Genomic DNA, 27415 nt, shown 5'->3' on the forward strand with positions numbered 1-27415 from the left:
GCTATCCCCCCTACCCCTGTATTCCCTCACTTGTACTGAGAGCTATCCCCCATACCCCTGTATTCCCTCACTTGTACTGAGAGCTATCTCCCCTACCCCTGTATTCCCTCACTTGTACTGAGAGCTATCTCCCCTACCCCTGTATTCCCTCACTTGTACTGAGAGCTATCTCCCCTACCCCTGTATTCCCTCACTTGTACTGAGAGCTATCTCCCCTACCCCTGTATTCCCTCACTTGTACTGAGAGCTATCTCCCCTACCCCTGTATTCCCTCACTTGTACTGAGAGCTATCCCCCCTACCCCTGTATTCCCTCACTTGTACTGAGAGCTATCTCCCCTACCCCTGTATTCCCTCACTTGTACTGAGAGCTATCCCCCCTACCCCTGTATTCCCTCACTTGCTAAATACCCATCCAACCTCTTCTTGTACCTATCTAATGTATCAGCCAAAAATTTCAAGAATACGTGCCTTATTGATTAACTTTTACCTTATTGGTAATATTTTCAGTTCTGCTCCATGTCACCACGAGCACCCACTGTGCAGAGAAGTATGTGATATTGAAATAACTGCTGATGTCAGATGTGGCACGTGAAAGAAGTTCGGCATCTCTGCTCAGACGGAAAAATATATAGCCTCCTACATAGCTAGACACATGAGTCCAAAATGGGGCCAGGAAAGCAATGTTAGACAATGGCAGGTTTTGGGGTGTCTGTGGCCCCACTGGCGCGCTGAATGATATTAAACCATTGTAGTTCACCTGGTGATATAAAAAAAAGAATATATAATTATAATTATTCAAATAAGCCATACATTCTATAGGACTAGCGCTGAAGTTAGTTAGAAAAAATCCATGAAGATAAATGGGGGCCGCGCCTGGCTGGGGGCACCTGCAGGGCCCCTGGGATCATGGCCTTCACCCCGCAGTCCGACCCTGGGTATGAGATGATAAATTAGTGAGCAACAACACAGCTGCTATACTCACGTATAGAGAGGAGTAATTAGTCCCAAAAATGGGTATGACAGTAGACAGATTAACAGAATAGGGTGCATGATCATCTAGACCTTCAGTGACCGTGTCAAGGGCATATCCGTATGGGTAGAGTAGAGCTGCAAAAAGGAAGAAAATGTCACTTTCCATGTTGGAGTCCTCTTTCTTACATCCTTACTAACCATAAATACATCCATTGGTTCTACTAACATCTAACCTCACATTCGATCAGAATAATAATGCAGATTTATTTACTGTTGGTCCAAAAATATGTAGTAAATCCTGTTTAATAAGTTATTGTGCTCTTGAAAAACACAAAAGGATTCCAATAAATAAACCATACGGTAGAAATGTTGCTTTAACTTACTTGTCTTTCCATTAAGGACATCAGGGATCAAATCGTTCACTTGGAAAGCCCAGCGTCCAGAAAAGCCAACATTACTTGTGGACGCCAAGTTAATAATGGAGGCAGACATAGACCCGGGTATTTCATAGAACCCAGTGAAGTTGCCACTGTTTATACCGGCCTGCGGGGAACACAAGTCAAGTCAACTGAATCTTCTAAACAGAGTATGTAGTTATTTATTATTTATATAGCGCCATCAATTTACGCAGCACTTCATAGAATAGAGGGGTACAAAAGACATAAGTTATATATAATACTTTATATAAACAATACACAAAATGGTTAGCAGTTACATTGGATTAGATCAGAGATACTAGGGGGAGGGCCCTGCTCGCAAGAGCTTACATTCTAAAAAGGAGGGGTGAGACATAAGGTCAGGGTAACAAGCATGGGGTTGGAGCTCATGTAGGTGTGTAATGTGACAGTAAGTGTGGAGTGAGAGGTGAAAACCAGTGGTTAGTGAGTGTTTGGGGGGGGTTGAGTGAAAAGGTGAGTTTTAAGAGACTGGGGAAGAACGTTCCAGAGAATGGGGCAGCGGGTGAGAAGTCCTGGGTGCGAGAGTGAGAGGAGGTGGTGAGTGAGGAGGAGAGAAGGAGGTCATGTGTAGAGTGAAGGTTATCCCTGGGGGTACATGGGGATTAGGGGGGTGCGGCACCAGTGAGTGCTTTGAAGGAGAGTACGAGAATCTTGAACTGAATCCTGTACGTGACAGGCGCCAGTGCTGGGATTGGCAGAGAGGGGTGGCACTTGGGGAGCGGGAGGAGAGGTGTATGAGTCTTTCCTACTGGTGGCTAAGTAGAGGGATACAGTGGGCAGTATAGGGATATATAGCAAAAAAAATTATCCAGAAAAAAGTACATATTTTTTACTTACCAAAGCAGGTATACCCCCAAGTCCTGAGACACTGGATCCGCCACTGGCAGTGCCAGTTGTCCACTCAATGTCTCCATAGTTAAACATGACATAAGTAAGGTTCCCATCTGTAGTAATCACAGCCTGAAATGTGTTCACCTAAAATACAGCCTTTGGTTAATAATTGTGATGAGGATCTTGTAACAGGGCAATCACATTGACCTGCCAGTTCAAACTTTCAAATGCTGACCATTTTGGAATAGTTTGTTTATTGCAATAGTTTTAGTCAATGTGGCCTTCAAACTCTACCAAACCTCTACTGGTTGTACCTCCCTTTCTTCTATGAACTCAGTGTTGCTGGTCTTGCCTTCTAATTAGTTGGATAGTTGCTAAATGCCCCAAGAGGGTTCTAAAAAACTTGGAAAGTCATGGAATGATGGATGTTACTATGAATGGATAAAATCATGACCATGTCCTGATTCGAGCTGCCATCTCAGGGCCCCCCTGACCCCAGGTGTACGGTCACTGTCAAGTCTTTCAAAGAATACACAACACTGCAATCCCCCTTCCCTACATTGGGAATACTTTGTAATCTCTGATGTGGTAGCAATCTGGAGGGGAGGTCAGAGGGGATCAGGTCAGTGGGGCGGCTGAGGCTAACAAGGCTGGGGCCAACTGGGTTTTACCCAGTGTTCCTCTGGCCCAGCCCGATGCTGACTGTGTCATTATCTCATTAGAAAGTTAGCTGAACTTTTGTAAATTACGACGTAAATACTAAAGCAATAGTTCTGGGGAGTCTCGGTTAACCTCGCTCAAACTTAAGGTGGCCATAAACGTTAAGATCTGCCTGATTGGCGAGGTCACCAAGCGAACAGATCTTCTCCTGATATCCTCACCTACGGGTGAGCAATAACGGGCAAATGTAGGCTAATGCGATCAAACGATCGAATTATAACAGGAGGAATGGCCGCAGTCTGTTCGGGGACCGCATCAACGAGCCAATGCGGTCCCCGATCCGAGTAAATTTTTTAACCTGCCTGATCGATATCTGCCCAATTTCAGGCCAGATATCGGTCAGGCATGCCCCTCATTCCTGCCCCTACACGGGCCGATAAACAATTGGCCATGTATGGCCACCTTTAGGCAGCAAGGGCATAATCATTATGGCCTGGTGTTGTAGAAGGGCACATTTCATACAGAACTTCTGCTACCAGAAAATAAAGGGTGGCCTTGGTGACCCTAACAAACAATTGGACATGATCAGCCTGTAGGACCAATGCAGTTGCCCGGATTCGATCTAGCCAAGAATATCCAGTGATGAAAAAAATTACCAATAGATCTATGACAATAAAAACTTTTTTTTCCGACATTTCAAGTATGGGGACTATATCATTTTTCATGTTGAGTGTGTGTTTACCACATACAGTGTGTGTTGATTCAGTTGTCCCGTATGTAGACTGCAGCAAGGCCTTCCAGCTAAGCAACTATCAGTGGTATCTTGTGAGGTTCTTTCCATCAGGTCTGTGACATTATGGGGTATATTTATCATGCTGTGTAAAAAGTGGAGTAAAACATCACCGGTGATGTGGCTCATAGCAGCCAATCAGATGCTTTGCTTTAATTTTCTAACTGTTGAAATTTAATTGCTGATTGGTTGCCCTAGGCAACATCACCAGTAATGCTTCACTCTACTTTTTACACAGCATGATGAATATACCCCTTTGTGTAGATCATATGAGAGGTGCAGAAAGGCTCCGTAGGGGTGTGCAGGTCATTAGCATTAGTATTTTGACCCAAAATGGCAGTTGGTTACTAGATATTATACTGGATTTCCTCTGAAATCCTTTTGCTTTCCTTTTGGCCTTGAATGGTACTAAAAGGGTTCACTGCCAACCATGAATATACTGCAATAGCAAAAATACAGGAAAATAATATCAACAATACCTTGCTGGAGGAGGATCCAAAATAAGGGACTTTATGCCACGTGACCACAAAGACCCACTTGGCAGAGAAGTTCATATTATGGAAATATCTTCTAATGTCACTCGTAGCTTGGGATAGTAGTGATGCCTCTGTGCTTTCCCGGTAATATATGTCACTTTGAAATACGTTGTACACGTCGGCCCAAAAAGGTGCAATGAACATGTTCCCTATAGCGGGGAGATGAGCGGGTGTGTATGTATATATTGGTAAATTAAATGATATCAGACCATTAGTGTCAATCTGATGGAAAAAAAAAACACAGTAAATTAAATGGGAGTTTAACGGGTTAATGAATTTTACTGTCATTTTTATTTCAAAACAGATTTAATAAGATATAAACAGGGGCTATGTTTTGAAGAATAAGTAAATCTTAAAAACAAATAATGTAACATTGCTCAGGGTGCTTTTCTAAGCCTAGGGGGCCGATTTACTAATCCACGAATGGGCCGAATGCGTCCGATTGCGTTTTTTTCGTAATGGTCGGTATTTTGAGATTTTTTTCGGCGTCTTTACGAATTTTTCGGAAATTGACGCGACTTTTTCGTAACCGTTACGACTTTTACGCAGCTTTCGCGCCGAGTACGAAAGATTCGGATTCATTCAAGCTTCAGTATGGTGACTTTCCTTGGGCCAGGTTGGAGCTGCAGGGTGCCATTGAGCCCTATGGGAGACTTTCCTTGGGCCGGGTTGGAGCTGTAGGGTGCCATTGAGCCCTATGGGAGACTTTCCTTGGGCCGGGTTGGAGCTGCAGAGTGCCATTGAGCCCTATGGGAGACTTTCCTTGGGCCGGGTTGGAGCTGCAGGGTGCCATTGAGTCCTATGGGAGGCTTCCAAAAACATGCTAAGTCTGAAAGTTTCGGCCACGGCTTACGAGCGCTCAATACGAAAAATTCGAGACAAGATACGAAAAATTCGTAAAGACGCCGAAAAATCGCAAAAAATACGAAAAAGTCGCAAAATGTTCGTTTTCCAATCGGAATTTTTCTAATTCGGATTCAAATTCGTGTCTTAGTAAATCAGCCCCTAGGTCTTGCAATGATTGGATTATCTACCACCTATCACAGTGCTGTTGCCTTCTAAGAAGACCATCCTTACATTTTCATTGACTTGCCGGTATTGTATTATATTGTATCTTTATTTATTTATACTTATGTACGCAGCGCTGTACAGTAGAATACATTAATACAAACAGGGGGTTAATAAGATAATAATAGATAAATACATAGTATAACAATAAATACAGATAAATACAGTTGCAATAAGTTAAGAGTCAAAGACACAAGAGGATGGAGGTCCCTGCCCCGTAGAGCTTACAATCTATATGGGAGGGTAACTTACAGACACAAATAGGCAGATATAAGTGCTGTAGGTCACAGTGGGTGACGGTACAATATAAGTGCCAGTTCCCAGATCAGGTGCTGGGCGAGTGCTCCAAAAGGTAGTCTTTAACCTTAGTTTTAAAAAGACTGGGGTCCTGCAGAAATAACATTGTTTGAAACAGAAATGAAGTGGTAATTAGCAGCGTAGGATTCAACACTTACATACAACGAGGAAAAGGATTTTCCAAAAATAGAAATATTCATAGAGAGTTGTATTGCCTCAGATGCGCCATCGTCAGATTTTATGGTGACAAAATCAAGTCCTGGGCCGTACGGATAGAGAAGAGCTGAGGGGCATAAGAATACAGAAATCAGCTTGGCTTTACAGTACATAGGTAGGAACAACTGTCACATACATACACAACTTTCAATCTTCATTAGTAGTGTTATTTTCTTACAGTTTATCCATTGCTCCTCAGACATTTTTATAGCTGTAAGCAACATGCTCGTGTTGGGAGCGACAAACTGATTTTGCCAGGTCTAAAGCTGGTCATACACGGCTCAGATTGTATCTGGGAGTTTGGCCAGTTCCATCTATGCTTTCCAACTCTCTGCACCTGTGTCACCTTGGAGGTGGAAGTCCTGACAGACCAGGAGGCACAACCAAAGCCATATCCTTACTGTGCATGGTTAAGGACTGGCCCCAATGCAGGCTGTGCCTCTGGACCCTCCCTACCTTGTGCGTCTGAATGGCATGCAATGTAAGGGGCAGGATGCCTACATGCCACCCCACCCTCTCGTCACCAATACAACACCAACTAATGCAGTCAGGGCTGAGGGGAGGTGCAGATTAACCACCCAAAGGGCCCTCGGCAGTGCCTCACCATCTTCTCATACAAAGGCCCAACCACACATAAACCTGCCTCTTCTTCAGACGACGGCCTTTTTCATTTATGGTCCTTGTTTGACCACCTGGGTGTTGGGTCTATACCAGTTATTGGCACCCTGGGTCCCTGGGCTTCTCTGGGTACAGGGACTGATTTTATAATGATTCGACCCTAGGCCAATGCATCACCCCCCCTCACTGCTGCCATTACCACCCTTGCATTGCCCCCCACCCCATGACTGCACTCCCTTCCCTGCCCTGATATGACCACACTAACTCCCTGCCATCATCCCCACACTGCTAGAAAGGAAGAATGGAGCTGCAATGTTAACTTGGTGGGTGGGAAAAACATTTTACAAATCTCCTGCCCACCACCATTCTTTTATCCATTCTTCTCATGCCACCCTAGGCCTGGGACGTTGTGGCCTTTCCACAAATCCAGACTTGTCTGGGAAGGACCTATGGAAGTCCACCATATTTGCAGTAGTATAGGAAAGGTAGGAAAAGGGCATAAATCCCCAGGTTTTGCCTTGTAATTCCCTCTTATCGTTGCCAACATTGTCTTTTGATAATGGGCATATATATGGTTTTATGCATAATTTATATATCTATGCTTAGGGTAGGGCTGGATAGGTTTCACTTGCACACAGTAGGCTGCTACTTTCTCACAATGCCACTTGTGCCACTTATCCTTGTCTTCATCTACACCAGTGATCCCCAACCAGTGGCTCGGGGGGAACATGTTGCTCCCCAACCCCTTGGATGTTGCTCTCAGTGCCCCCAAACCAGGGAGTTATTTTTGAATTCCTGACTTGGGGGTAAGATTTGGTTGAATAAAAACAAGATTTCCTACCAAATAAAGCCCCTGTATGCTGATAGGGTGCATAGAGGCCCCTAATAGCCAATCACAGCCCTTATTTGGCTCCTCCGTGAACTTTTATGGTACTTGTGGTGCTCCCCAAGTCTTTTTACATTTGACTTTGGCTGCCGAGTAAGAAAGGTTGGGGATCCCTGATCTACACTGTTACACTCAGATTATATAACCAACTGTGCAACATAATGAAAGATTTAGACATGAAAAAGCATATTACCATTTCTGTATATGACTTGACGCTCTGTGGTTTGCTGTATTGTGCTTTGTGCTAAAAAAAAATAAATAAAAAATAAAGTGTTTGTTTCATTTTGCCTTTGTTTATTTAGTGATAATCATGATATTGTTTTCCCTGATACCCTGATAGGCTGTACTACAAGAATATATCGAATTAAATTGCAATCGTAAAGTTGGGCAGGGTCAGACTGGTGGGTGCAGGGCCCACCGGGGCTACTACCCCAAAGGCCCCCGCACCCCCCAAGGTGCCTCCTCTGGCCACATCTCCTGCAGGGGCCCCCACTACACACCCCTAACCCCCCTCACAGGGCCCCCTGTCTGATGTCGCCCCCTAAACGCGCGTATGTGAAACGCATCAGGGGAGGACATCGGAGGCCAGAGGAAGCAGCAATAGGGTCGGGTCTGGGCCACTGGGACCCACCAGTTATTTTCCCGGTGCCCCGCGGCCCAGTCCAAACCTGAAGTTGGGTAAGTTATTTTCAATAAAATTTAGGAAAAGATTGAAACTTTCTGTATGAGGCAGACAGTGATATTGAGACAGTGATATTACAAACTGAGAAGTTTGTAATTGGTCTTCATTTTTTGTTGGTTTTGCAATTAACCAACTTTTTGTTCAGCAGTTACCTGGTTGCTAGGGCCCAGTATACCCAAGCAACCAGGCAGTGGTTTGAATGACAGACTGTAATATACAGTAGGAGAAGGCCTGAATAGAAAGATAAGTAAGAAAAGGTAATAGTACAACAGAGCAATAGTTTTTTTTTTTGGCTGTTGGGGTCAGTGACCCCCATTTAGAAGCAGAAGATGAATGCAAACATTTTAAAAGCTAGGAAAAAAAAATAAAAAATGAAGCCATATTGGAAAATTTGCTAAATTTAAAGTGATTTGTTACTACATAAATAATCCCCATAATATTTAGTACCTGTTTGTGAATATGTTGTAAAGTAGCTGGGGGTGTATGTCGTCTCTGGAATTATGGTGCCTTAATACAAAAGACAGTGAAGTTATTAACAAGGGATGAGCCAAAAATTAAAAAATTAATTCATTTTTGCACTCGAAAAAATGTGGGGGAAAAAGACCAATGACCTTGTTAGAATGGCCGTGCATTTTGTATTTGCCAGGAATAAAATGTATTATTTTGCCCAAAAGAAAACAACATTATTAGAATTTCTCCATATGATTTGTTTTGTCGGAAATAAATGGTATTTTTGTGCTGGGGAAAAAAATGCCCCTTGACTCCAATGCAGTTTTGCCAATTTATGATTTTTGTCTTCAAAGTGATACAGCCCCGTTCTATTAATAATTAGAAATATATAATGATGGGCAAAATAATTTGACAGACATGGATTCGTGGTGAATTTTCATGTTTCACAGGCGAAACAAGTGTCAAAATTCGCTGCATGACAAAAAATTGGCACCCACGTAAAAAAAAAAATTGTTGCACCTAAAGAAAATGACACGTAAAAAAAAAAATTGTTGTGTGCTTCATTTCTTTGACGTGCGCATCAACCAATTGTTGGACGTGTCAAAAAAAATGACACACGCAACAATTTTTTTTGATGCGCGACATTATCGCCATTTTGCAGATTTTTCTTTTCAAAGATTTGAAAATTTTTCGGGACAGATTCACTCATCACTAGAAATATACTATAATGCCAAGCAAGTAAAACCTGCTAAGTAAAATTGCATAAGGAATAGTGATGGGTGAAAAAAAATCACCAGGCATGGATTTGCGCATTTCGGCATTGGCGGATTTTTTTGTGTGAAATGAGTGACAAAATTTGCCACGGAAAAGTTCGCCACTCGTCCAAAAATTGTTGCGAGCGTCAAAAGAGTTGTCTCGCATTAAACTTGTTGTTGCATGACAAAAGAATTGTCTTGCGCTAAAAAGAATTGTCTCTCGCATCAAAAAGAATTGTCTCTCACGTCAAAAGAATTGTCTCTCACGTCAAAAGAATTGTCTTGCATCAAAAAGAATTGTCTCTCTCATCAAAAGAATTTTCTCTCATCACAAGAATTGTCTCTCATCAAAAGAATTGTCTCTCATCAAAAGAATTGTCTCATGCCAAAAAGAATTGTCTCTCTCATAAAAAGAATTGTCACGCGTCAAACACATTGTCGCACGCAACAATTCTTTTTCGGACACGCAACATTTTCCCCTTTTTGTGAAGTTTTGATTCACTGAAAAATGTGCTATTCTTTCAGAAATAGCTGCGAGCGTCAAAAGAGTTGTCTCGCATTAAACTTGTTGTTGCACGACAAAAGAATTGTCTTGCACTAAAAAGAATTGTCTCTCACATCAAAAGAATTTTCTCTCATCACAAGGATTGTCTCTCATCACAAGAATTGTCTCTCATCAAAAGAATTGTCTCGCATTAAACTTGTTGTTGCATGTCAAAAGAATTGTCTTGCGCTAAAAAGAATTGTCTCTCTCATCAAAAAGAATTGTCTCTCACGTCAAAAGAATTGTCTTGCGTCAAAAAGAATTGTCTCTCTCATCACAAGAGTTGTCTCTCATCACAAGAGTTGTCTCTCATCACAAGAATTGTCTCTCATCAAAAGAATTGTCTCGTGCCAAAAAGAATTGTCTCTCTCATAAAAAGAATTGCCACGTGTCAAACACATTGTCACATGCAACAATTCTTTTTCTGACACGCAACATTTTTCCCTTTTTGCGAAGTTTTGATTCACTGAAAAATTTGCTATTCTTTCAAAAGATTCACAAAATGGCAAAAATCTTAGATTCGCTCATCACTAATAAGAAACGAATGTTCTCACACAACTTTATTTACTAGGTTAAAGGTCCATTTATCAACACTCATCTTTGTGGTTTTTGAAACCAAGAATAAACTCATTTTCTCTAAAATTACAAATGCCAAGTGATTTATTAAAACAGCCTTTTTAAAAAAAAAAAAAATCATGAATGAAAAAAAACCATGGAAAAATGTGAAAAAAAATGTGAATTTTTGAAAAAATTTCCCCCTACTGCAAAAACATAACTTTCGGGGAAATTTTTTCAAAAATTCACTTTTTTTCACGTTTTTCCATGGTTTTTTTTCAATCATGATTTTTTTTTTTAAAAGACTGTTTTAATAAATATCCTTATGTTTTTGCAGTAGGTGGGAAATTTTTTCAAAAATTCACATTTGTTCACGTTTTTCCATGTTTTTTTTTTTAAAAAAAAGGCTGTTTTAATAAATCACTTGGCATTTGTAATTTTAGAGAAAATTAGTTTATTCTTGGTTTCAATAAGTCACAGAGGAATTCCAAGACTATATAGAGGCAGAGTTTTATACATTGGTGGTCCCATTCTATTTAGTACCTGTATACATTTCTGTTGTAGTGTCGCTTTCAGTGAATGTTGTCTCTGGTTCCGTCGCGTCTTTAAAATAATAAAATAAAAAATATTTACCGTTAATAACCGCCAATAAATATGATGTTTTCAGAAGAACAGGAAAATATGATATAAAGTACCTGTTTGTGTTTCGGTTGTGCTGCCACTTTCAGTGAATACAGTCTCTGGTGTTGTGCTCTCTTAAAAAAAAAAAAAAGCAAAAAATGCTTAAAACTTAATTTTCGCAATTTTACAAATTGTTTTTTAGATACTGGACGTGGTTTCACGAGAACAGATAAATGGAATAATTAGCACCTGTAGGTGTTTCCCTTGTAAGACTTGCAGTGAATAGTGATGTGAACTTTTTTGCCAGGCATGGATTTGCAGCGAATTTCCACATTTTGCCATTGGTGAATTGTTTCACAAAACTTCCGTGAAAATTCGCAGTGGAAAAATTTGTCACGCAATTTTTTTTGTTGTGCATCAAATTGGGGGCAGTTGCGACAAAAAGAGTGTGGCTGTGTCAAATAAGGTGAGTCAACAAAACTGCATAGCTGCATCAAAATTGGGCGTGGTCGCTTCTAAAAAGCACTGGGGGCAAAAAAAAATTGCACAACAATTGAGTTTCGCTAATTTTATGGTGAATCAAAATGGGACAGATTCCCGCATCACTAGCAGTGAATGCTGTCTCTGGTATTGTGGATAGTGATGCACAAATTCCTTCACCAGGCATGGAGTCGCCGCTAAATTTCCACATTTCGCCACTGGTGACTTTTTTTTGCAAAAAAGTAGCAGAGAAAAAAAAAAGTCACCAAGTCAAAAAAATGGCAAGAAAGAATCAGGACAAAAAACTCACAGCAAGAAAACAAACAAAAACAAAACGCCAATCGACCTTTAATGCATTCGGAGTAAGAAAAAAATGTTGAGTGTAAAAGTTTGACTTGCATAAAAATGTTGCAGATAAAAAGTCGTCAATTGACTTTTCATGAATTTCTTGCCGTTTCCTGAATTTTTAAGCAGTTTCCTGAATTTTTCGGCAAAGCAAAACCGGACAGATTCGTTCATAACTAATTGTGGAGCCTTTAAACCATGGTTTAATTATGTTTACCCTTATATTATATTTTGAGCTCAAAAGAATTGGTAGAAGCCTACATTGTGGTTCTCCTGGTGTCATTTTCCTATCCATGTTATGGTCCTGTTAGTGCCACAACACGGCCACCCACACTGGGAGCCCCTCCTTTTTGAGGAAAAATTTCTGAAAAATTCACATTTTTCGAGAAATGATATCAGAAAAACTGAGTACTGGCAAAAACCCATTCATAAATCTCAAATATATCTAGAAGTAAAAGATGCTAAGTGAATGTGCCCCATAGTCTATATCAAAAACATGAAGACTTTTTTCAGTGACTTTTAGTGCTAAAAATCTGATTCGAGAAAATAAAACTCAATGATTTGTAAATGGGCCCCTAAGTATTCTAAAAATCATTAAAACACTGAGGGGGTGATTTATCAACTTTCAAGTTTGTTTGTTTTTTTAAGATTCAAGTTTTTTTTGCACTATAAAAAACTTCCATTCCATTACTTAATTAAAATAGAGTCTATGGAAGATGACCTTCCCGTAATTTAGAATTCCTGGATAACAGGTTTTAGAATAATAAATCCTATACCTTGATCTTGTATTTGATCCCAACTAAGATATAATTACCCCTTATTGGGGCAGAACAGCCCTATTGGGTTTATTTAATGGTTAAATGATTCCCTTTTCTCTGTAATAATAAAACAGTACCTGTACTTGATCCCAACTAAGATATAATTACCCATTATTGGGGCAGAACAGCCCTATTGGGTTTATTTAATGGTTAAATGATTCCCTTTTCTCTGTAATAATAAAACAGTACCTGTACTTGATCCCAACTAAGATATAATTACCCCTTATTGGGGCAGAACAGCCCTATTGGGTTTATTTCATGGTTAAATGATTCCCTTTTCTCTGTAATAATAAAACAGTACCTGTACTTGATCCCAACTAAGATATAATTACCCGTTATTGGGGGCAGAACAGCCCTATTGGGTTTATTTCATGGTTAAATGATTCCCTTTTCTCTGTAATAATAAAACAGTACCTGTACTTGATCCCAACTAAGATATAATTACCCCTTATTGGGGGCAGAACAGCCCTATTGGGTTTATTTAATGGTTAAATGATTCCCTTTTCTCTTTAATAATAAAACAGTACTTTGGTTACGTAAGCTACATAAATACATATTGGATTCATAATTGATTTTTAACAGATTAAGATCTGAAATGTCTTTTTCCAGAAAACCCCAGGTCCCAAACATTCTGGATAAAAGATCCCATACCATATAAAATTTCTTTCTCCAGCCTAAGATTTTGAGAGTAAAGTACAAAGAAAATGTGATACCAAGGAAGCATCACCGAATGTCCTGATTTATTCTGAATTCATAACATCATATGATTTCAAAGTCATTTCTATCCAACACTAAGGGGCACATTTATCAATGTATGATGAGTCCGAATACTAAAAATTTGCACTGAAGTCAGAAAGTTTTTCGAGCCTTTTACGATCATTCGGATACAAAAATTTCGGAAATTTCGGATCGCACCACAATATATTCGTACGTCCACGATCCGAAATTTTCATACTCTAAGCGCACATCAGAAAATATCGGATTTAATCCAAATTTTTTGTATCGTGCTTTTTAATGTCTGAAATTCAGACTTTGATAAATGTGCCCGTAAGTGGTCAAACGGAAAATACAATTATAACTTACACAATTATAAACTGTTAAATCAGGACATAGAGGAATCCAAAAATGATATCTGGTGGCTGAATCAGTTTGCAGAATGAACCAAATAACAAGTAACATTTTTGCTTTGCCCTTTGCCATATTTTTTGTTGGCGTTTCCAAGGTTTCTGGCTGAATGTTCTACCTAGCGGTACAGATATTAGCGGCTCCTAAATATACAAAGCTGTTATACATACCTACAGGTTGTACTGTGCCTACCATGAAAGCCCACCGCCCAGGATAGTTAACGTTACTTGAGGTTGTCCAATTGAAAACAGATCCTGGTGTATTTAACTGATAAACTTGGGTTCCGTTGTACCAAAAAGCCTGTTAGGGAAATGATCACATTTTAAGAAACCACATAAAAACCCTTTTGCACAAATGGTCATTTATCAAAAGGTCTGAAATGAAAAAAGCATGAACGAAAAAAGTAACGGAAAAGTCGCAAAAACCACAACTTTTATGACTTGTCGTGCGATAATTGTGACTTTTTTTGTATTGCTGCACAAATGGCAGCATAGAAATACCTGTACTTGTCCCCTATAGGGTTCTATTGTGTAAGGACCTTACAGGGGTTTAAATCCCTACAATTCCTTATTTCACGGTTACTGGGAAGATGCCCATGTATCTATTTAGCTATTAGCACAGCTCATGTTATTGGCTTATGTGCCTTATGACCACTTCCTGCACACTATATTACAGTGTTTGGCAGGGGGCAGTGTTGGACTGGGGCACCTGGGGCCCACCAGAGAACCTTACCACAGGGGCCCACTCGCCACTTCCACCACTGCCCCCACCTTACTTTGTACATCATGTCTCAAGTAAATTGCAACAAAATATGGGGCCTTAAGGGTAAAAGTGAAACTTTGGGGTCCAAAAATGCACTGAGCATGGTGCCAACATTTGTATGCCCTTTGCCACACACTTTAGTCATATTTACCCAGACATATAATTAAGATCACTGCAGAAAATAATTTATGATCACATAATAATTGGTTAATTTAAGTATTAACTTTATACATACAAAGTTTTGCCTGCATAAAAAATTAAAGATGGCCGTGCGTTCCACTGTGGAATGCATGTCCATTTTTAATTTAAACTCCTATTCGCTGCAATAATGGTTTGGTTCCAGAACACAGTTGTCAGGCTCGGCGGGGCCCAGCAGGGTGAAGGATAGGTGAGCAGGTGACTAGCAGGGTGCTGGTGGGTGAGAAATTAGAGAATTGGGCTGCCAGCAGGGGCTAGTGGGGCATATTGTGGGGCCCAGCAGGACTGGGGCCAACTTGGATTTATCCCGGTATCCCGGTGCGCCAGTCCAACTCTGGCAGGGGATGGATCTTTCTCTTTGGCCTGCATCTGTTGTACCACGTAGATGTTCCAGGGAGCCTGATATCAACAAGGCCGAGAAGTGTTTGACCCTAGAGGAATCTGTACCTCTGGGGAAGTCGGGGAGCAGGGATCCCATGAATGAGGAACAGTAAGAGCATGTTTGGTTTCAGTGTAATATAATGGTGCCAAAATGGCACAATCATCTCTGTATGTAAGATATCAGCAAAATAGTTGCCACAGTACTGGGAATCAGTATTCTCATTGGTCAGTTCTTTTGCATCTGTAATTAAGATTTTGGTCAGTAGAATTCTCATTGGTGAATTGTTTTCCATGTGTAATTAAAGGGCGCATATCAGTGTATCGGCAGGGATTTTCATTTGGAGGAGTATTCTGCATATTAAAGGTTGTAAACCCAACCATAACGCTGTCCCACTGCGCCCCCTAGTTTTGCTTTAGAAGTTGACAAAAACATTATAGATGCAAGGAAATTCCCCAATGAGAATTCTACTGAGCAAAAATGTGACTGTAAGTGCAAGAGAAGTGACCAATGAGAATGCTGATTCCCAGCACTGTGTCAGGCCCCTTGCTGGTACCTTACATATAGAGATAATGATGGCATTTTTCCCCTCATTATATGGCACAGGAATCAGACATGGGGATAAAGGGACAGACTTGTTCAGTGCTGGGAAACTGTGCTTATTGCTCCCAACTCCAATTGCAGGAACAGAGAACAGGGAGCCGGATTTACTCACATCAGCTGGGATTCTCATTGGGGGATTTCTTGCATTTTAATGGGGATTTGGGGGAAAGTTTTATTGGGCAATATTGCTTTAAGAATACAGCCCTAATGTTGCTGGACTACAGCTCCCAGCATGCCTCACCCTTCATTAGATGTTAAATTGTTATGGGATTTGTAGTCAAAGTGGGCGTGGTCATGTAAAAAAGACACGGACGACAAAAAAATTGTGCAACAAATGCGTTTCAAAAATTTTCTTGCCATTACGCAAATCTTATGGAGAAGTGAAATGGGGCAGATTCGCTCATCACTATTTAGTTCCCCTTTAATGTAGCTGTTGGCCCTGGGGAGCTGGGGCTCTCACATACACATGTACATAATGAGCAAACTGGGGCACTAAGTGCCATGTGCATGTTAGTGTCACAACATGGCCGCCCACACTGGGAGCCCCTCCTGTTGCTGGGGGCATAGTGCCCGTTAGAAGCATTTTCTGCACAAAATGTTACGGTTTCCCCCAACCAAAGTGTAGTCTCTACTGGCTGCACTTCCAGTGGGGTAAACAATTTTCCACCAGTAGGTGCCCTATAAGAGTTGCATGTATATTGATTTGTGTGGCGAGCAGAGAGTTTCTGTAGCACTCGGCAACTTACACCTGCAATTGTCTGACTGCATGGATTTCCCTATTGGTCTCTGGTTACTATGAATTCATACACAATTGTTCCGTTAACAGTGTCCCAGCAGCCTCTTTACTCTATGATGGAGAAAATACAGTACAAATTCCATGTAGGGAGTATCATGGTCAGAATAGAACCTATGCAGCATGTTAGAAGGTGAAAAATGAATGTTATCTGTATGTGGGGGGGAAAGTGTCATTACTGTGTGTGACCACTAGGTGGCAGTAGAATTTGGTTAATGTTTATTGGAACTGTATGAGTGTAGTTCACACCCCGACCACTAGAGGCAGTGTGGGGTGGAATGTATAAAAAGGGACCACACCCAGAATTAAGGGTCTTTATGGGAGAACACAGGAAGAGGCCGGCTGGAGGAGAAGAAGAACTGCATACAGAGTAAGGATAGAACAGGGCAGCTGAAAGTGGAGCAGGCACAAGTAGTCTGAGTCAGGGTTATGTAGTATGGGCCGCCTATTGCCCCAACCAGGAGAGTAGAGGGAACAGTGTTTCCAGTGGATCATCCACAGAATAGGGACCCAAGCAGATAGGGGTAGGCTAGAGGGAAGGTTCAAGGAGCTTCGGGCTGAGAGTCTGCCAGTAAAAGGCCTGGTGGAATAGCAAAGGGGCACCGCAGGGAGTGCCAGATTGCTGAGCCAGGTGGGGACAGGAGATCCCATAGAGACTGGGCTCAGAGGTGAAGAGCCAAAAGTAGCTACCCTTGGTAAGCACAACAGTTTCTGGCTTGTTTGAACATTGTGATTCTACCTGTATGCTGTGACTCCCTATAAGACGAGTGATTAAAGTGATTTTTGTTGCATTACCACTTGGAAGTGCTTCCTTTGATGTCAAGTAAAGGTACGGGCAATGGCCCTTTAAGGAGTTATTACCCAGGTTCTCCCTACAAGCAGTCTGCAGTCAGGTACATGTTATTCTGTGCCAGGAAACCAGCCTTATGTTTATATAACTATTAATAATATCGCTCCTTTAATGCAGAAATTATATCTATAGAAGCTGTGTGTGTGTGTTTAAGTAAATCTGATTGAAATGCCCTGTGCATTAAATAAACATTTACCATTGTACCCAGTAGGGATAAGCGAATCTGTCCTGTTTTGCTTTGTGAAAAAATTCACAAAACTGCTGAAAAATTTAGGAAACGGGAAAAAATCTGTGAAATGCGGCTCCTGCTCGACTTCTTTGAATTGCGCAATTTATTTTTACTTATTTGATGTGACTGACATGCCCGTCACTTATTTGACAGAACTGCAACTTTTTCTGACGCGACCGCAACTTTTTCCTCACTTGCTGAATTTTTGACACGCCACAATTTCGCCGCAGGTTTGCAAAAAAAAAATTGCCAATGCCAAAATGAGTAATTTCACAGCAAATTCATGCCTGGCAAAAATAATTGCTCATTACTAGTTAAAACACATTTCAAATATCATAATTACCTGTGCATTAGTTGTCCACTGAATATCCGCATAGTTAAAAAGAGCAAATGAAATGGTCCCATCTGTGATGAGAACAACCTGGAACGTATTCACCTAGAAAAGAGAGGATATCGGTGAGGTCCCATATTGAAAAACAGTAGAAATAGAGCAGACATATTCCACAATTGTGACAGCGCTGATGCATTAAAAGAAATAATGTAAAGTCATTTTGCAGGCTTGGAGTTTGCCGGGTATTATATACAGTAGTTCCTAAACAGGATTTGTTTGTAGCATTTGGATTCATAATGTATAAAATATATATGTGCCTTATTGGTTAATAGGTAGACTACCCCCTTGGCACGCTAATATAGTGTTTAGCAAAGGGGTGGGTCTTCCTCTTTGGCTGCATTTGTTGATCCAGGGGGAAGTTCCACTGAGCCTGGGATCAACAGGGCCCCAGTAAAGCTATCTAACCTAGAGGCTGCATCTAGCTCTAGTGAAGTTGGGGAACAGGGACCCCGTGAATGAGGAGTAGTGAGTATCAGGATAATATCTGTAAAAGCACTTTCTAGGAAAGTAAGATAGTGAGTCTAGTTAGAAAGAGCAGTTTCTGGCTCCAACCAGGAGAGATTAGCTGGGAGTATTCTCCTATACAGACACTGTTGCCTTAATGTAGGGCCGCAGTTAAGACACAGGTATCAGGTTAGTACTTATCCCTGAACCACCGTCGGCTGTTTGGGATCTGTGACCGCTAAGGTGTACATCCTAAGGATACAGGATACTTATCCTGACTACTCCCCATAGTGGTGCCGTGCTGTTTGGCTGCCTTTACCCTGCCCACACTCGGCTGAGGTGGGATAAACCGGTGGACACCCTCTCTTTCTATCTGCTGTGCCTTTACCTGCCTAATCCATATTGTGAGTATTGTATAACCCTGTGGGTCATTTGTCTGGGAAATAAATAAGTTCTGTTGTAGCACAAAAGAACCTTCTGGCGTCCATTCTTTCATTTACTTTGTACACCGCTAAATGAGTTGTAATTGCACTACATACCCCTTGATCTTTCCATATATCAAAGGCCCATCCTGTGTGTTAGAGTCCCAAGTACCCCATGCTCTAAAGTCTATCTATCTGGACGGGTCTGCATTCACAGCCAAGAAGGGGTTACATATATAATGTTTAATATAATGTATCAAATATATATAATGTATAAAAATCAAGGGACTACTTTAGGTTGTGGGATCCTGGTATGTTTGGGATGTCTTGAGAAAGGTCTTCTTAGTAGGATAGAAACGCTGACAAACTAATATAAACTTATGTGCTTTTTCATAAGTCCATACCCCCCAACTGTCCCGCTTTTTATGGCGCATCCCGCTGTCCCGGATAGTTCCATGAATGTCCCGCATTGCGGGACATTCATGGAACTATCCGGCACAGCGGGATGCGCTTGCTGTAGCCGGATGTTCTTGCTTCTTCTGTGGCTTCGTTATGCCTCTCCTTGTGCAGCGCGACAGTCCCTTTTATAAGGTTGCGCCTGTGGGTGTGAAGTCATTACGCACGGGCGCAACCTTATAAAAGGGCCTGTCGCGCTGCACAAGGAGAGGCATAACGAAGCCACAGACGAAGGCTGCGCCTATGGGAGGTACTGTGAATGGGGGGCTACTGTGATTGGGGGCTACTGTGATTGGGGGCTACTGTGTATTGGGGGCTACTGTGTATTGGGGGGAACTGTGTATTGGGGCTACTGTGTATTGGGGCTACTGTGTATTGGGGGTAATGTGTATGGGGGGGCTACTGTGTATGGGGGGGGCTACTGTGTATGGGGGGGCAAAACTGGTACTTAGTTATAACTCACTTATAACTGACTGCCTTCTCTCTATACTTGTATTTAACTGTAGGAGTTGCTATATTGTTTTCCTTAGGTCGTTCAGTATGAGGGTATAGCACATTTTCGTCTGCTCCCGCCATTTCATCTATATAAAAGGGGTATTTTTTTAAAAATGGGGTGTGGTAATCGGGGCGTGGCCACAAAAGGGGGCGTGGTCAAAACAAATATTTTTGTCCCTCTTTTCATTTTTCAAATGTTGGGAGGTATGTAAGTCCCATGAGTGCTCCATTTTTTTATGTGGAGATATATATATATATATATATATATTACCAAACTCCCCTTTGCCAGTTTTAAATAGCAGAACAGTTATTATGAGATTATGATGCAGAATAGCTTTGAGAAATAACATAAAAGTGATACCTGACTGGCAGTTCCTCCATTCTGTGGCACCTTGTCCCATGTCGCTATAAACACCCACTGGGCAGAGAACCCTAAACCTGGAAAGTAGGTGTTGATGTCTTGCGTTGCGTTTGCCAGGAGGCTGGGATCAGCGCTCTGCCGGTAGTAAATGTCACCAGATACTGCGGTAGAAATTTGTGCCAGAAACGGGGCAATAAGGGGTCCACTGAAATTCAGGTATCCATAGTTGCTCACCTAGAACAGAAAGACAATCATTTATGAAACCCTCGTATCAGTGGGGCTTTAGTTGGAGAAAAATTAGTGATGAGCGAATGTGCCTTATTTCGCTTTGCCGAAAAACTTGCAAAACTGGTGAAAATTTAGCGAAATGGTAAAAAAATTGTGAAATGCTTTTTCTACATGTGCAACTTGTTTTAATGCACACTGGTTTTTTTTTCTTACTCCGAATACATTAAAGTCAGTGGTTATTTTTCCCACTCCTACCATGCAACTTTTTATTTATCGGCGCAACTTTTTTAAATGCTCAACTTTTTTTCTCCAAATACATTAAAATCAATGGACATTTTTTCTTGGCAAATTTTCCCCAATGGTGAAATGTGGAATTTGCATGTCTGGCAAGTTTGAAGGATAAGTAAACCTTCACAAAAACTAAATGTAAAATTGCTCAGGGTGCTTTTCTAAGCACTTTTGCAATTTGCATTAATTATTTATTTTTTAGTTTCTGAGCTAACAGCGCCACCTGCTGGTCAGTTCCTGTTACTGTACAGACACAGAGAAGGGTTCTGATGTTGCTCTGCTCAGGAAAGAGACCAGAAGCCTCAGATGCCCTTTCCCATCTCCTCCCTGAGCAGAGCAACCTGAGCAAGTTGTCATTACTTTTAAGGTTTACTTATCCTTTAAAGGTCTATTGGAAGATAACAGTGCAGGGGTATAGCACTTGCCAATGCAGTTTCCAGACAATGTGCCCCAGTCGGGTATCAGTTCCACCCTGTTTAATTACAGCTTAATATCATGAAGCCAAAATGACACAATAATCTCAAGGAGCAAGATGGCTGACACAGTGCTGGGAATCAGCATTCTCATTGGTCAGTTCTCTTGCATCTGTAATGACATATTTGGTTAGCTTATTCATTTGTTGCGCAGTGGGACACTTTTATGGAGGGTTTATATTCCCTTTAAATGGTAAGTGCAGTTGCTGCTTTTACCCCAGGGTATCTGTGTATGTTTCCAGAACAATCAATGAGTAGTATATATGTATAACTCACGTAAAAAGAAGAATAGGTGTTTCCCCCAAAAGGGAAGTTGACAGTAAGATCTACCAACACGGCACCACCATCAGTTCTTGCGGTCAGACTGTCAGTTGCGTTCCCGTATTCATACAGAACACCTAAATGGATGTGAAGGAGACAATATGACAAACACCATCAACAATGAGAATAGCCTCATTAAAGCGGATCTACACCCTACTGCACTGCACTGCTCAACCAAGCTTTAGTTGTGTGTGGACTACAAAGTCATGTGACAAATTATCAAGGTTAAAGGGGGAGTTTACACCTAGAACTTGTTGGTTAAAAATGGGGATGATCAATAGGACGTGTGTTATATAAATGCATTCTGCCTGTTCTTTACATATTTTTCTAATTGTTTGCCTTTCTACAATTTATTTCAGGGAACTCCCTCAGCTCGGAGTGTATCTCAGTACAAGGTACAGGTATGAGACCCGTTATTCAGAATGCACCGGACCCGTGGTTTGCTGGATAAGGGATCTTTCTTCCTAATTTGCATCTCCATACCTTAGGGGCACATTTACTAAAATTCTACAATTTTTCATTTTTTCAATTTTCAGACTCCAGTAAATTTGAGGACATTTTCTCGAATGTCTTATACTTCTGTGCAAGTCTGTGCAAGAAAAAGTTGCAAAAATTAAAATTTGAGTTGAGTTGTTGAACAGAAACCTCAAAAAAAACTCCTGGAAACTCTAAAGTTTTGTGATAAAAAAAATGGATCTCTTAAAGGGCACCTATCGGTGGAAAATTGTTTACCCTGGTTCTTTTTCTATTGTTCACTATTCACATCCAGAACTATTTATGTTTTTAGTGAGAAATAACAATGTCCTCTCTATTCTGTATAACTATATACATATTGTTTAGAAAAGTAATATTGATATATACATACTGTAAGCCAGACAAGTTAAACCTCGCATGCTTTTTGTCAGTCTAAAAAGTCACAAAGTTTTTGAACGCTTAAATTTTTTGAAAAAATATTTAGAATTATCTCGGAATTTTTTGAGAAAAAAACGAAACAACAATATACTGTAAAACCCCCCCACTAATGGCAATACTAGAAATGCTGAAAAAAAGGCCCATTGACCCCAATACATTCAGCAACAGTTTGGCAAAATTTCACCATTTCATTAAGTTTTCAACTAAACAGTAGTGATGAGCGAAAAGTTTCGCCAGGCATGGATTCGCGGCGAATTTCCGCGTTTCACCATTGGCGGATTGTTTCGCGAAACGGATGAAAAATTTTGCCGCGGAAAAATTCGGCGCACGTCCAAAAATTGTCGCAGGCGACAAAATAATAGCCGCGCAACAAAACAATAGCACGCGACAAAATAATAGCCGCGGGCGACGAAACAATAGCTGCGCGACAAAATAATAGCCGCAGGAGACGAAACAATAGCCACACGACAAAATAATAGCCGCGGGCGACGAAACAATAGCCGCGGGCGACGAAACAATAGCCGCGGGCGACAAAACAATAGCCGCGGGCGACAAAACAATAGCCACGCAACAAAATAATAGCCGCGGGCGACGAAACAATAGCCGCGCAACAAAATAATAGCCGCGGGCAACAATTTTTTTTGTCGCATGACATTTTCGCTGTTTCGCGGATCTTTTGAAAGATTCGCGAATTTTTTGGCGAAACGGAACAGATTCGCTCATCACTACTAAACAGGCTAATTTTGCTCGTCACTTCCAGCTGTCCGGAAACATTCAGGCTTATACCAAGAAATGAAAAAACAGCCAACTGAGTCAGTAATACCCTAACAATGGAGGAGTACAGGTTGGGCATCAATAATCCTTATAATACACAGCGGGATCCTAAATGAGGCAGCAGCTTAACTTCTTCTTTGAAGTCGATAATTTCTTTAAGAATCTCCTTATTCTAATCAGTCCAATTGCAAAATCCTGCAAAATTGCCGCTTTTTGTATCATTAGGCAACTGGACTGTTTTGAACATCACAGATCCAATAGTCAACAATGATTGGGTATTTTTGGACATGTTACTTATCCTATATTATATAATAGAATATAAGGTTCTTGCCCCCAACATCATAATAAACATCATATGTACAGTATTACATACATTATTATATTCTATATCAATAGAGAAAAACCCAAATCAGTTCTGATTTAAAAAAAAAAAAAAAAAATTTCATATAACTTTGGAATAGAATATCTTATGGCCAATATCATAGGGGCAGATCTACTTAACCTCTAACATTACCCATTCTTTTTGAATTTTTTTTAAAACTTGACTAAACTCATTTTCACAAATGTCTGACATTTACTTAAAAATCCGAGCTGAAAAAGACAGTAGAGGGGGAGAGGGGGGAAAAAGTTGTCGAAATTGTGACTTTTTTTGAATCGTCGCCCCGGAAACTAGAATTTTGCAAATTGACGCACCAAACCAAAAGTTTTGCAAAACAATTTGCCAATGCCGAAATGCAGAAATTCGCTGCAAATTCACTACTGGCAAATGGTCAAATTCGAATTTTTAGCTCTTGGAAGTCGATAATTTCTTTAAGAATCTCCTTATTCAAATCAGTCCAATTGCAAAATCCTGCTAAATTGCTGCTTTTTGTATCATTAGGCAACTGGATTGTTTTGAACATGACAGATCCAATAGTCTACAGTAGTGATGAGCGAATCTGAGCGAATTGTCGCCCGCACCTATTCTTTTGTCACCCACGGCCAATCTTTCGTCGCACGGCTATTCTTTTGTCACCCACGGCTATTCTTTTGACGCGCAACTATTATTTTGACACAGGCGACATTTTTTGGACGTGCGCCGCATTTTTGTGTGGCGAATTTTTTCATCCATTTCGCAAAAAAAAACGCCAATGGTGAAACGCGGAAATTCATCGCAAATCCATGCCTGGCGAAACATTTCGCCCATCACTAGTCTACAGTGATTGGGTATTTTTGGGCATGTTACTTATTCTATATAATATAATAGAATATAAGGTTCTTGCCCAGTAAGTCCCCAATATCATAATAAATATCATATGAACCGTATTACATACATTATTATATTCTATATCAATAGAGAGAAACCCAGAACAGTTCGGACATTTCTTTTTTCTTCAAATAACTTTGAAATAGAATATCTTATGGCCAATATCATAGGGGGTAGATTTACTAAAACTCTAACATTACCCATTCTTTTTGATTTTTTTTTAAATTTGACTAAACTCATTTCCACGAATGTCTGACATGTACTTAAAAATCTGAGCTGAAAAAAAGACAGAGTGGGGGAAAACGTTGCCGAAATTGTGACTTTTTTTGAATCGTCGCCCCGGAAACTATAATTTTTGATCATCAGAAATTTTTGTGTTTAATTCGACTTTTATCCATTTTGGGATTCAAACTCATACTTTGATGAATCTGCCCCAAAGGAGGCATTTACTAACTGTTGGATTTTTTTTCTTTTTCTGGTTGGGATTTTTAGCGGGGAAAAAAAGTTGCAACTTTTTCAGGATTTACTATGCATGCAAACGGCTAAAAATCTGAATTTGACCATTCGCCAGCTAAAACTTGCTGTAGAAGCCAATGGCAGAGGTCCTTCTTTTTTGTCACCCGCATCTATTTTTTTTTTTGTCATCCGCGCTTTTTTGACTCGACCGCGCTTTTTTTGACAAAAAAATTCTATGCAACAAATTTTTCTGCGCCAAATTTCGCAAAGTTTTGCGAAACAATTCGCCAATGCCGAAATGCTGAAATTCACTGCAAATCCATGCCTGGCGAAATAATTCGCTCATCACTACTGGCAAATGGTCAAATTCAGATTTTTAGCCATTGGAAGTTGATAATTTCTTTAAGAATCTGCTTATTCAAATCAGTCCAATTGCAAAATCCTGCTAAATTGCTGCTTTTTGTATCATTAGGCAACTGGACTGTTTTGAACATCACAGATCCAATAGTCCACAATGATTGGGTATTTTTGGTCATGTTACTTCTCCTACAAAACCGGGTCAATATAATATAAGGTTCTTGCCCAGTAAGTCCCAATATCATAATAAATATCATATGTACAGTATTACATACATTATTATATTCTATATCAATAGAGAGAATCCCAGAACAGTTCGGACATTTCTTTTTTCTTCAAATAACTTTGAAATAGAATATCTTATGGCCAATATCACAGGGGGCAGATTTACTAAAACGCCAACATTACCCATTCTTTTTTTATTTTTTTTTTTAAATTTGACTAAACTCATTTCCACGAATGTCTAACATGTACTTAAAAATCTGAGCTGAAAAAAAGACAAAGTGGGGGAAAAAGTTGCTGAAATTGTGACTTTTTTTAAATAGTCACCCCGGAAACTAGAATTTTGCAAATTGACGCACCAAACCAGTGTCAATGATCCGAAACCTCTAAAGTTTTGAGGCAAAAGAAAGATCTTTCAGGACAGGGAAGGGATGTCGGCCATTGGCTTCTACATGATCTCAGCAGGTTTTAGCTGGCAAATAGTGATGAGCCAATCTGTCCTGTTTCAATTCGATATAAAATTTGCGAAATGGCAAGAAAATTCGCAAAAAGGAGAAAAATTCGCGAAATCGTTGTCACATGATTTTTTTTTGTCGCCCATGTCTATTTTTTTGTCGCCCATGCTTTTTTTATGCGACCGCGCCCAATTTGACACACAACAAAAAATATCCGCGCAACAAATTTTTCCACGCCAAAATTTCACGGACGTTTCGCAAAACAATTTGCCAATGTCGAAATGCGGAAATTCGCTGCAAATCCATGCCTGGCCAAAAAATTCGCTCATCACTACTGGCGAATGGTTGAATTCGGATTTTTTAGCCGTTTGCACGCATAGTAAATCTCAAAAAAGTTGCAACTTTTTTTCACGCTAAAAATCCCAACCAGAAAAAGAAAAAAATCCAACAGTTAGTAAATGCCCCCCTATGGGGCAGATTTATCAAAACACGAGTTCGAATTCCGAATGGGAAAAATTCGGATTGGGAACGAAAATTTCTGAAGATCGCAAATATCATGAAAATGCTTCAGAAAAAAAATGTATTAGTCATGATAATATCGTATTGGCGATCCGAAAGTCATGAAATTTTTGTACCGAACGATTGTAAACAGCGGCAAAACCAATCTGATTTTTTTTTGCGCTAAATGTTCAGTAAGTTATGAAAAAAAGTTGTATTACCTGTTCAAAATGGTCTTGTATTACGTATGGGGGTAAATGGTTATTACTTATATGTATTTCATGTTTAGTGTTTGCTTTCTCTGTTGTTGTTGCCTTAACAAATCTATAAATATGTTTATAACATATAAATACTGTATACTGGGCATAGAAACATCTCATAAGAATAGAGAGATATATAATATACAGTACCTGTGGGTATCGCTGTGGTGACTTTAATATAATAATTTGAAAAATTACATTTACCCGTATATAAAATTTTGAGTTTTTTTAAAAAACAGAAAAATATGAATTCTAGTTTTATGAATCGATTAGACAAGCAGAGGGCAGATGTGTAAATGTGGGTGAGAAGAGGTACAGAACTGCCCTTTGCACCCTGCCCCGCTGTCAGTAAATGATCCCATTATGTTCTAAAGGAATAGTTCCGATGGAGATCTGTGTTGCCCAGGCAGTTCATATGGAATTAAAGGGGAACTATCATAATTGGGAACCTGCTCAACTTGCCTCAGTTCTGACAGAGAGGGGAGGGGCCCAACCATTCTTGACTGACAGATAAACTTTAACCCCTACCTGCCCATCTTTCCTATCTGATAGAAACCCTGGAAAAGACTTTGAAGAAGGTAAAAAAATTCAACCCCATTCCCCCTTATATTGTCTGTCCCTCTCCCTCACTAACAAACACATTAAACATAATTTTTTGCTTTTTTTCATGTTTTTTTTTCCTAAATAACCAACATATCACTTGCTTTATCTTTTTTGAGCAGCAGCAATCGAGTTATTTAGCTCCAAGACCCAGCGATGTGAAACCTACATGCTAAGTGAGCTGCAGGGGATGCTGGGAGTTGTAGTTAAACAATAACTTTAGGGAATCCACT

General features: G+C 40.3%; 1 protein-coding gene across 2 annotated transcripts in view; it reads right to left on the bottom strand.

Annotated features, from left to right (window-relative positions):
* The window catches only part of LOC100485083 (mucin-4-like), a 75296-nt gene that overhangs the window by 14826 nt on the left and 33055 nt on the right, over nt 1-27415 (bottom strand). For both annotated transcript variants that reach the window (XM_012954018.3, XM_031905823.1), the window contains 14 exons: nt 21358-21479; nt 20093-20326; nt 17867-17959; nt 13880-14009; nt 11016-11075; nt 10864-10923; nt 8464-8523; nt 7528-7578; nt 5773-5897; nt 4193-4471; nt 2270-2407; nt 1358-1517; nt 985-1109; nt 490-759 (listed from right to left, as the gene is read on the bottom strand). In XM_012954018.3, coding sequence (XP_012809472.2) covers nt 490-759; nt 985-1109; nt 1358-1517; nt 2270-2407; nt 4193-4471; nt 5773-5897; nt 7528-7578; nt 8464-8523; nt 10864-10923; nt 11016-11075; nt 13880-14009; nt 17867-17959; nt 20093-20326; nt 21358-21479 — 1907 coding nt within the window. The remainder of the gene's footprint in view (nt 1-489; nt 760-984; nt 1110-1357; nt 1518-2269; nt 2408-4192; nt 4472-5772; nt 5898-7527; nt 7579-8463; nt 8524-10863; nt 10924-11015; nt 11076-13879; nt 14010-17866; nt 17960-20092; nt 20327-21357; nt 21480-27415) is intronic.

Source organism: Xenopus tropicalis, chromosome 7 (genome assembly GCF_000004195.4).
Source record: "Xenopus tropicalis strain Nigerian chromosome 7, UCB_Xtro_10.0, whole genome shotgun sequence".
In the NCBI taxonomy this organism is placed as follows: domain Eukaryota; kingdom Metazoa; phylum Chordata; class Amphibia; order Anura; family Pipidae; genus Xenopus; species Xenopus tropicalis.